This window comes from Microplitis demolitor, chromosome 3 (genome assembly GCF_026212275.2).
Source record: "Microplitis demolitor isolate Queensland-Clemson2020A chromosome 3, iyMicDemo2.1a, whole genome shotgun sequence".
NCBI classification, from domain to species: Eukaryota; Metazoa; Arthropoda; class Insecta; order Hymenoptera; family Braconidae; genus Microplitis; species Microplitis demolitor.
In genome coordinates, this window is record NC_068547.1 from 19,923,704 (window position 1) to 19,936,056 (window position 12,353).

The window sequence follows — 12,353 nt, forward strand, 5'->3', positions numbered from 1 at the left end:
TCAACCGCTATAATAATCTGATGATTTAATTTTTATTATTAAATCAGTTTTACTTGACAGAATACTGCTTTTAAATAACTTTGGCTTTCTACTTGTTACTTTTAAAATAAAAATATGGAGGCGGCTAACATAAATATTTTATAAAAATAAATAATAAATCAGTCAATGTGATAATTAAAAATAAAAAAAAAATGTAAAATTGGTAAAATGACATTGTGACTAACGGGGTAACGTGTGTGCGCGTTGGGTGGTAGGACTTGGACATGCTGTGTGCTCAACTCAACGAGCTTGGTGTGTCACAGGGCCCAGAAGCCCCGCCGAGGCCCAATCGTCAGCACAAGAGCCCCGCACCAACACAATCGGCAAATGCGGCAACACATTCGGCTCAACCTGTCGCCAATAATGAACAAAACAACAAACAGATGCCTCAGTCCTCCAGTATTCTTGATCAAGTAAGCAAGCAATACAACAACAACATCAGCAACTGAAAAAAATAAAATAAATAATGATAATAATGATAATAATAATAAAAACAAACAAAATGCTGCCCACTACTCGAGACACAAACAAATAATCAACATCCCGTTTAATTAGTACGATAACATTACGTACCTTCTCTTTTTTATTAATACCTTCTTACTATGGTATTTGTTATATTAGATTTATATAGATATATATCTTTTATTGTTCTTATATGGGTTTATTTTTCACTGTCAGCACCACTTTATAAAAAAATTTTTTTTGGGTTTCTTGTGGATTATTTGTGTACCTGAAGATCAGAATGTTTTTTGCGCAATGAAAAAATGAAAAAAAATATATGTAATTTGACTTTTTAATGAGCAGTACCAGGACCTACATGCGAGTCATTTTAGAAATCCAGTCGTCAGTAGATTTTTTACTGAGCAATTTTTTTTTATTGCGCGAAAAACGATCTGATCTTAAGGTACACGATTTTTTTATATTAAAATTTATTGTTCTTAGTAAATTCACTATAGCTATTTATTATTAATTAAGATTATTTATTATCTATAATTATAAATATTTTCATAAAATAATTTATGGAAAATAAAAATTTTATTTAAAAAATTTATAATTTTCAGGCACTATCTGTTGAGAGTGACAGCGACGACGACTTTGAAGACGCTAGTGGGAATAATGCACGTAATGACGGTACACTATTGGCCAGTGATCCACCCAAACCTCTGTAAGTTTCATATCCATATTCACACTAATAATGGTAATTTATATAAAATTTAAAAAAAATTTCATAACTCATCTTTCATTTCTAATCACTCATCAACTGACATTTGATCGACCTACGGCATCGCATTCATACTATTTGCCGTACGTACATCATTGAATATCATCATTTATCGTCATTGTCCATCGTCTCATCTCTAATCGCCGATGAATTATATATTTTTGTGGCACGTGTACCAGTCCTGAATTTGCTTTCAGACCGTCTTCAGACTCATCCTCATCCTCTTCGCACAATGCCCAAAATCACCATGAAGGTAAGAGTAATAATTATTATTACTATACAAATACAATAGTAAAATATAAACAATTAAATCATTTACTTTGTTTTACACACTGTAAAAAAAAAAACGGGGTAAATCCGGGCGGTGTAGGTGTTAATATTTTCGGTATTAAATTTCAACGAAATCGGTGTTAAAATAAGCCGCCGGTATAAATATTCTTTACGGGTGTTAACAGTTGACGAGTGTTTTTATTAATTAATTAAACTATGGATGATTAAAATGGTGGAAGTAAAATTGTGTAATTTTTAAAAAAATTACGTATAACAAATAAGTACATAACAAAGTTGAAATTCCCTCCTGATAATATTCATTAAATTTTTATATGTAGTATATTTTTTTTTTCTAATTTCTATACATGGAATTTTTTTTTACACTGATTTAACTCCAGTGTTATTTCATTTTAACACCGCGCGGTATTAAATTGAGTTCATTTTTAACACCGCTCTTTTTAGAATGAATGATCTGAAGTTTCAATTTGTAAATGTTAAGAATAAAAATGATCGATTTCCTACCTCTGCCCAAGTAGCAAAGAGACAACTTTAAGATGTCATTTTAAAGGATGACAAATTTTTTTTGTCTCAAAGCCAAGTTTGTTTGTATAAATAAGACATACAGATGTTGGTCCTAGAAGTCATAAGAAATTTGTGTTTTCTTTTCCATCTTAGAAAAGTAATTTCCTTTAAAAAATGGACTTATTTAGATGACATATATTTGTAATTTACTATTTGCCGTCAATTGTGTCAAGTTTTTTAAGCAGATATTTTTCCGGTGACACAAATTTCTGATGATTTTGTTAACATTTTGGTGGCTTATCGATATGTCAAAAAACTGCTATAGATGTCACAAAATCAAGTCTGCTACTTGGGTATGTAAATATAAATATGAAAATAATTATTATTGTTATTATTTTTAAAGGAGGTGGCGCGCCAAATCGACCGTTACCACCAACTCCAGACGAAGAAGAATCTGGTGACCGTACACTAGTCATGAAAAGAGTGAGTACTTTATCTTTATCAGTAGAGAGTGCAAGTATAAATTTAATTATCGTAGCTAATTTTTGCATACATATATATGTATATATATATGCACTATTGTATATGTATCGCACTGCAGTGTATCATTTTACACGTTACTATTACGTCGTATGACCGTTTATATACGTAATTATTTTTTATTTATTTTTTTTTATTATTATTATATTACTGTTATTATTTTAAGTACATAAGTGACGATAGACTGCCATTAAATTAACGGTCCACGAAAATTTCCTCTTGTTTTTTTTTAATACATTGCAAATCATCGAGGCGATGCAACCAGACGCATGAACGAGTACTTGTCATCATATCATGCGTTTGAGAAGCCTTTTTCAAGGCCTAATTTTTCACGATCATCTCAGATGCCTGTCAAAATTACCTTTTTCTTTTTGTTCATTTTTTTTTTCATTCCATTACTATAAACAGTACACGAAAAAAATTTTTTTGTTATTCCTTTTACATTCACAATTAAAAAAAAAATATTAAATTATCACTGAAGTTTATAATCAGTATAATACAGTAATAAAATTATTTATGTGAAGTTTTACTTACATAGTTTAACAAATATTTGAAAACTAAATACTCCAAATTATTACAACTAAAAAATTTAAAAGTTTTATTTTAAATTCTATGAAAATAATAAGATTTCATACATTCTTTACAAAGCAGTTCGCTAAATAACTCTCGACAAAAAAAAGTTAATTTTTAGTTATTCAAAAGTATAAAATTTCCATTAGTTTAATTAGTTTCCACTTGATTTAATATTTAACCGATGAAATTAAAAAATATTTAATTGATGACAAAAAAATTCATTTTTTCGTGTCGGCTCTTCATACATCACAGTCTCACTTGCTGTATGATACTTGCTCGAGCCTATATGACACCATATATATATTTATATATATATATGTATCACAGTTATTGGCAGATTAATTGCCAGCACTCTACATACATCAAACCACCAGCCACTTTATAACCATCACCGGCCATCACAACTCATCCATTAAATTACATGGACTAAAAAAATATTTTGTTGACATGTCACATGTTTAATTAAAGCACTCAACCATTCGCAATATCTTAACGATTCATTTGCAACAATAAAACACTCTATCCACTCGTTGATATTAAATACCGACAACTCGTTTACAATAAAACATACGTTAACTAAAATAAAAAAAACCGAATGACAAAAATACAATACAGTAATCATCCATAAGTAAATTAAAAAGTTTGATAAAATAATGAAACATCAATCATATAAAACACAACACAAACTACGTATCGTTTTTTTTGTTTCTTTTTTTTTCTTGATCACTGTTTCATTACCCGACCATTCGATTACCGTCTTCTCTATACGTTCGTCGTTGTCGAGTAGAAATTAACACCAATCACCACAATCACCATAACTACAACAACATCAACAGCAACAACAATAACAAGTACGACAGCAATGACAAATAGCAACAGTAAGACAACAACGACGACGGACGATAGAGCGGTAGTTGCGAGCAACAGGCACTCCGAGATTGACGAGCAGCTGCTCCTCAAGGAGTGGGACTTTACTCGCTTCTTTCAAGGGTGTAACGAAAGGTTGGATAAAATGAAACAGGAGGCGAGCAGCAGCGGAAAATCTGCTAGTGATGAGAGGTCCTCGTCCTCGGGGGATAGGACATTGAAGCGCTACGAAGCCGCTGGTTCGAGACGTAAAGATCAACAGTCTCAAGCTCAACAACCTCAGACCCAATCTCAACTTCATCATCAACATAAACAGAGTAATCATAAATCGTCTCAACAGTCACAGCCATCACAACTTAAGGCCGTGCATCGACGTCAGGAATCAGATTCGAAATTAGGAAACTCTAGTGCGTTTGCACGGGCATTCAGGCGGGAAAATTCTGACTTTTTTCCATCAACGCGACACTCGGCTTATCTGCAAAAGTCCGAGCCACGGTCTAGTATATTTTCCAGTGGCAATAGACGTGGAAGTGAAATAAGTGTTGCCGGTATATTAGGAAAAAAATCCAGCGGATTGGCACCTGGTGAACCGGTATTGACCGAATTCTCGTATGGACGTGAGCCGACGAGCACTAACGCTGGTCGTGGACTACTCCAGCGGCCAAGACGAGAGAAAACAGAGAGTGAAATTGTTTTTGGTAGCAGTAGCAGTAGTAGACAGCAAGACTTTTTACGTGAACGTCATGAGGCTAGATTATTACGCGCTGCTGCTACTGCTGCTGACGACTCGTCGTCAAGAAGACGGAGTTTTAGACCCTCGGGTAGCCCAACGACAACAAATTCATTGAATGCCACTAATACGACAATTTCTTCCGATGATGGAGGGACTATTAAATCGACGGCTAGTACAACTGCTAGCGAGTACAGCCCGGTTATCAGTCAGGTCAGTCTTGTCGACGAGCCCTGACTGCCTGTCCGTCTGCCAGATCATTGGCTCGTCAACCTAGAAACCTAGTACCTCATCATTTTTATTACTCTTTATTTTTTTATCCTATTTACTTATAAATATAATGCCCTCATTACGCTATACTTTATCTATCAACTCATTTCCTATACTGTTTTTTTTTTTTTTTTTTTTTTTTTTTTGATAATAACTTCCCGCATCTACGGATATATAATATTTATTTACGAATGACTTTAATATATCAATAGATTATTATCATTATTATTCTTAATTATATAGTCGAGGCAGTACAAGGTAGACGCATTTTATAATATAGATTTTTTTTTTATTACTGTTATTGAGGAGGTTTTTATATTAAAATAATTGATAATTTCTGATTTTATTTTGATTTATTATTTTTAGTAAAAAATTAAAAAAAAAAATTTTAATAATTTATTATTTTATATATTTAAAAATATGTAGATAATTAATAATCAATTTATAGATACTGTAGGTTTAAATAATCGAGAAAAACCTCCTTGGTATGTTAATTAAAAATTTGATTATACGAGTAGTGAAAATTAATGAATTAATTATTAATAATTAAATAGTTTATTAAATTTGCTACTGCTATCGTATCATTTCACTGTCATTTCCATAATAGTTTACTTAAAAACCAATATTATAACTGGTAATTAAGTGCAATACTATATTTATTTAATATTTTAATTCCTATCAATTTAATTTTACTTAAAACTTCCATTTAGAATCCGTAAAAATAAAAAAAATAAACCATTAGACTCTGATTCGTGTATTTTAACAGTTGATGTGGGAGACTTCCATCAATTTTCAATATCATAACCAACATAATAATCTTCAACATTTCACATTAAAAATCCTCTCCATTTGAATTTAAAATAAAATAAAAATGCTGAATATAAATCAATCTCTCCCTCTACTTACTCATTTCCATTATTAATTATACTCTTGCTACTTCACATATAACCGCAGATGAATGTTGGGATTCGCTTACGCGACTGTCTAAACTGTAACTAATAAAATGAAAAATTTAAAAAAAAAAACAAAACTAACAAAAATGAAAGCTAATCGCATGAGGTTCGCGATGCTTTCGTGTACGCTAATCATCACTGCACGCATTAACTACTGACAAAGCTGGTGTTTTAATAACGAACGGTGAAAAAAAGTAATTAAAAATCCCTCAAATTATTAGACTAAATTATTATTTCATCCAATTAAAATTTAATCCCTTCATTAAAAAAAAAAAAAATTATAAAAATTATTTTCCATATCCACTAACCAATTTTATTTTTTTGCTTCAATCAATTTGGAAAAAAAAATATTATATTAATATAAATCATTTTTTTTTATTTCCCAATTATCTTTTCTATTCTTACGCGTCGACTGAATAGTCAACGTTCAATCATAAAGTAATAATTATAATTATCATAGCAATGATAATAATAATAATAATAATAATATTAATAATAATAGTAATTATAACTATAGTACTAAAATAATTAATCTATATTTGGTTAGACCAGTTTCTCATTCAACTAGTAACACAAAGACTTTTGATTATGTTTCACGAGTGATAAATTAATAACCATGTGTGTATTGTGCTAACATATATGTTCTTCATTCATTCAACCACATGTTCACGTGCCTGCTGCTACTACAGATATATGTATATATATACATATACATATAAATATATATATATATATATATATATATATATCTATGTATAAAGCATGCATGAAGCCATTCTTTAACGAAGGAACTGCAACTTGACCACAAATTCACGATTAACTGCCAATAGAAGATCATAATCTTAAAATTAAAAAAAAAAAATACAGCAATCAGTAAAAAAAAAAAATAAAATAATAACAAAAGCGACATCTGAAGAAAAGAATCTAATGAGAAGATCAGAAGAAATAGCGTGAATGTGAATTTTTTTAAGGTCTCATCGGCATCGAATTGTTGTAATTGGCGTCTGACAAACGACCAAGAATAACAATAATAATAACAATAATATAGTTATAATGATAATAATGATGATCGTGAAGACCGTTGCATGACCTGCTTTATTTATAATTTTTTTTTTAATGCCTAAAAAGACATTGTTATTGCAATTGATTGTTATGTTATGATACAATATACTTTTTCACATCGTCGTCATCTCAACCAGCCATTGCCTTGCTCTTTTATAAAAACATTTTACACCATATATATATATGTATATGCGTATGTGTGGATTATTATTATATGTGTACATGAACATGAACATGAACATAAAAGCATGCTTTGAAAACTGGCATGAGGATGACGCGAAATAGTTGCACGTTTTCATTGTGGATGGAGAAAAAAATAAGTATATGTAACAATGTGTATTTGTATTTGCCTCATTTAACGTACTTATACATTTATATGTATACGTATAGAACGTGATGATCAGCACGTGTATATCAATTTATGTGACGTTATTATACGTTATTGTGTAAAGTAGAAACTTGAGAAAAAAAACATTACATTAGTTTACTTAAAAAAAAAAAAATATTTTATCCTACACTTTATACATTTATGTTATTGTTATTATATATTTATTTGTATATTATAATACATACATATATTTTTTTTTTTACATTTATGTCGCCCTTTACGTGCAACCGTCACTCTGACAGTTAAACAAAAATGCACCGCACATTTTCAGCCTTTGTTGCAAAATTTTTTTTTGTTGATGTATTTTTTTACTTTGTGTTTTACATGTTAAGTGTATCGCTAGCGCTTGATATGCGCGCTTGTGGATGTAATTTTTTTTTTAATATCGTGTTTGTTTTTTTTTTTAATTTTCGTATCGTTTTTCGTTAATTAACTTTTTTTACAATTTAGCCTATAAAGTGAATTCCTTTAGTACTGCAGTTTATTACGCTCCTAATTCTACTATTTTTTTGTTTTTGTTTTATGACCGTACATTTATAGTGACTACTCAATGCAGCGTTGGTATAATGAAAATAATGATTTTAATTGTGATATATATTTTTTAGTATACTTGAAATATTGTATGATTTTTACGGTATTAAATTTTATTTATTTTATTCGTTGATTCCAATTTACAGTAGTATTATAACTTTCGCAATAAATAGTTTTATTATTTATGTAATAAAAAAATCTGTTAAATTTATTTACAGGCTTCATACATTTTTGGTCATAAAAAATCTTCATTACAGATTTTTTTTTTATTTTTACTAACAATTGAAAAAAAAAAACTCATAAGAAATTATTAAAGTTCTGCTGCAATAGAAAAATATGAATTTTTAATTTTCAGTCCTTTTTATGAATGAATTTATATTTAGAAACATTCAAAGCCTAGCAAAACAATTAATATATTTATTAATTTTTTTTAATTCTATGAATAATAAAATATCATTAAATACCTGAGCGAATAACTTTATGACCGAAAATCCATTAAGCCTGGCTGTATGATGGTAAAAAATATTTTTTAATCATAAATTAATTTTAATCGATCAATAAAAAACCCATAGTATACATATTCATTTTTCTAGTAAAGCTTTAAATTTTTTTTTTCAATCTTAAGCTAAAATAATTTGAAAAAATAAATTTATTAGATTTGTAAAAAAAAGTTGTTACGTCTGAACTGTCTTGAAGTTAAAATTGCTCGGGCTCATCATGAAAAATGAAATATTCATATAAAATGGTGACAGAGAAGTATAAAATATGAAATACATATTCAGAGAAATGTATAATATTTACAAAGTTTTAGTAGCGACAAGAAAATGGAAATAACTTTAGTAACTCAACTCAGTATTATTTAGCTTCATATTATATATATATATATATACCCCTATATATCTGTATAAAATAATACAAGTCATAAATACCAGCATTGGAGTAGTCATTTGCTTCTTCATTTTTTTCCTTGTTCTTATTCTCATATTTATTTGTTTATTTTTTTTTCTTACATCCTTTTTATTATTTATTAATATTTATTTCCCAGTAAATAAAACAAAACCCCGTATTTTTATTCATCATCACACATATTATAAATAATAATTAATAAATAATTTATAATTTATATAATTAAATATAAATTTACAGAATCGTGAAAGTGATCGTGGAAGAAGTAGCGGCGGTGAGTTCCAGAGGTCAGATTCGTCACCAGGTTCACGACCGAGCTCAGTACTGCCGGACCTTTTGACCTCGTCACCAGGTCAGCGACAGGACAAATCAACCAGCGAAGAGGTCAGACATATAAGCTTATATATACATATATATTTAATATATATTTTCAGCATTATCCATCGTTCGTGTATTACCGTTTACACCTACACTCATTTTACCCAGACAGCCATCAACCACAAGCCCTTTCCTTAAGCTCTTTCTGTCCCATCACTCGCCTCACCTTCTACCAGCAGAATAAGTCAAGTCAATTCGTATAACTTTGTTGTATGTACAAATATATGTGCTGATAGACTAAAAAGCTATTCTGTGAGTTTAAATTGAAATTTCTATTTTAACGATTTGACTCGACATTATTCTCTGGCTTCACAGATTACACGAACGTTAAAGTTTTATTCAAACGTATTACCCAATCTATTTAATCAATTATTATTATAATATAGACTCGCTAAAAGGATTTTGTATATTTATTTAAATCCGAAAATATGTCCAGAATTTTAAATTCACGTGCTATAGCTTTTATCATTACGATACGCTCGTAAATCCTCATGAGTTTCGTTTTATTTAATTTTTTTTTTGTGCATAAAATTGCATTTCATCTGTATTAACTCGATTTATTTCAAATAAAGCTTTGAAGTTTTAAATCGATTGATATTTTACGATACTCGTCAATTTATTCAACATTCACTTCGTTTGTTTTCACTATTTTTATACTTTTAATTTAAATTGTTTTTTAATTATACTGCGAAGCTTCACATATTTTTCTGTAAAATTTTTTTTTAATCGAATTTATCCATTTGCAAATTAATGAAAATATGTAATACTACAAACTTTTATAGAGCACAATAGCTTTTAATTACGAACATAAAAAATTTTAAAATTATTATTACCTTTTTTTGAATTACTTGTCTATTTATTTTTATTCTATTTACTAAGCCAATGAATTCTTTCAATATTCTGTCAGTATACAGACGTAATGAAACAATTTTCAGATGATTTAGTGAACTAAAATTTTAATGAGTAACAATCAGAATAAGTATTGTTCATGTACATATACACGGAGGAAAACGGGCTTAAGAAATCTACGAATTGCGCACTTCGAACGCGAATTGGAGAGGTTGTGCTTGACAACCGACTTGTCAAAGTTACACGATTTTCTCATACTTAACTGTATATATTATTTTTATATTACACTTACACGTTATGAAAAACACATCAGTATAAGAAGGGAACACTTATCAATAAGCCTGATACTTTTTTTAAGTTGTCCGATACGTATTAAGATAAAAAATTTATCGTGGACGTGCATTAGCCTGTGGTTCAAAAAAAGGTCGTGATACGGATATCTACAGAACGATTTGACGAAACGACTCAATATTTTTTCACAATCTTCAGAATTATGCAGAAAAGGTTTTTTTCGAAAATTACTACTGTAGCCCTTCTGGTTTTTTCTATAATAAATCATTCCTGTTAAAACCGGAAATTTTGCATGTAAACAAAGACACATTGCAGCCATTTTTAATAGGAATGTTTTTCATATCTTACTTTTTTCGTTGACTTTCATTGCTGTATATTTACCATGGAATTGTTTATGAGAAAAAACGCGGGTGATTTAAACTTTTTTGAAATTTAATTTTTTCAATCATAACACTGGCGTTCGAGGCGTGCACTTTTGGATTTTCCAAACTTTTTTTATTATGCTGTTAAGGAAATTTTAAACAGGAAGTTGAATTGTCAAAAAATTATTATGCTATACTACAATAATGAAGATTGATAAATTGTAATGAATATCATTTGTCTAAATTAGGAAAAAATGTTAGCGGCTCATAATAATAATTTCAGTACAGCGTAATAATTTTTCGACCACACAACTTACTGTTTCAAGTTTGGTTGACAGCATAATAAATCCGTGTACACATTTTTTTATCAATCTGCGGATGCGTAGATAAGATTAAAATAAAACCTGAAAAGATTTTTAACGAGTAAAAATATACAGGCTTGTAAATCTGCATAATTACCAGTTTCTGAAATCTACAAAATCCTTAAGAGTCATGAGTCCTGACTAAGAATAATTAAAAATCGAATTTCTCGCTACGAAAGTTTAATTTAAATAATGTTGTTTTAACATATAAATTATATTAATTTTATAATTAAAAAAAAATTTATTGAGCGAGAAATTTAATTTAAAAATAAATAAATAAATAAAATTGATAGACTTCTGTACTTAATACATTATAAAAAATAATATAAGTTATTTAGAATAACGTTCCGCTCTTGTGCACTTAATTAGGTACGTGATGAATATAGTGGGGCCCGCATTAATGTTTAAAAGATTCCATTATGCTTTAAATATATAGTGTGTCTTGTGAAAAGTTTTGTCTTAATTTTGAATTCACTTCAATTAATTGATAAAGATTTTACTCTCTCACTATCTCGCTATCACTCTGTCTCTCTTTTCCTTTCTTTTACTATCTTATCAGGGTCAAAATACCCTCCACCCACCGCTGCTGCTCAAACTTTTCGTGCTTAAAATTAAGATTTTCCAGTCAATTTAATTATTCATACAAAGAACTTACGTTAGAGCAAAAGCGGTTCACGAAATCTTTATTATTATATCTAGCTTTAGTTTAAGCTTTAACTTGTAATGTCTATTTATGTTATACTCGTTATTTAATACCTTTATCATTCATTTATTTATGTTTTTATTCATTTTTTAAAGTTTCATTTTTTTTTGTTTTCTATAATAGGAACAAAATTAATCATCTGCTCTTTATATATTTTGCAATAGCTGTTATTTTATAGCTTTTATATGTAATTTTAAAATTCGGCAAAAGGAAGAACGAAACGAAAAATTTTTATTTATATTCATTCTCCCTTTTTATTATTCATTAGCTTTTATAATAAAAAAATAAAAAGTTTATAATAATTTCATTTTATCATCAAGATCTACAAAATAAGTGTCTGAATAATTAACAATCCCACGACTTTATGCCTTAAAATACTCTCGGTATTTTTAAAATAAAACACCGCAATGAGATAATCTGCTCTCAATGCTAATGTAGCCAGAGAAATATTTTAAATTATTCTTAAAACTCATTTAACTGCTTTTTAAAACCTTATAATATCACTTTTTATTTCTCTGACTACATTAAAATAACC

General features: G+C 28.9%; 1 protein-coding gene across 11 annotated transcripts in view; it reads left to right on the forward strand.

The window, feature by feature from the left end:
• LOC103580192 (serine/threonine-protein kinase mig-15) overlaps nt 1-12,353 on the forward strand; it is a 31,334-nt gene that overhangs the window by 12,533 nt on the left and 6,448 nt on the right. For 4 of the 11 annotated variants that reach the window (XM_014442712.2, XM_014442713.2, XM_014442716.2 and 1 more), the window contains 6 exons: nt 255-452; nt 1,101-1,204; nt 1,441-1,514; nt 2,457-2,536; nt 3,954-4,976; nt 9,114-9,257. In XM_014442712.2, coding sequence (XP_014298198.1) covers nt 255-452; nt 1,101-1,204; nt 1,441-1,514; nt 2,457-2,536; nt 3,954-4,976; nt 9,114-9,257 — 1,623 coding nt within the window. The remainder of the gene's footprint in view (nt 1-254; nt 453-1,100; nt 1,205-1,440; nt 1,515-2,456; nt 2,537-3,953; nt 4,977-9,113; nt 9,258-12,353) is intronic. The other 7 variants (XM_014442714.2, XM_053737663.1, XM_014442717.2 and 4 more) reach the window with 5 other exon arrangements.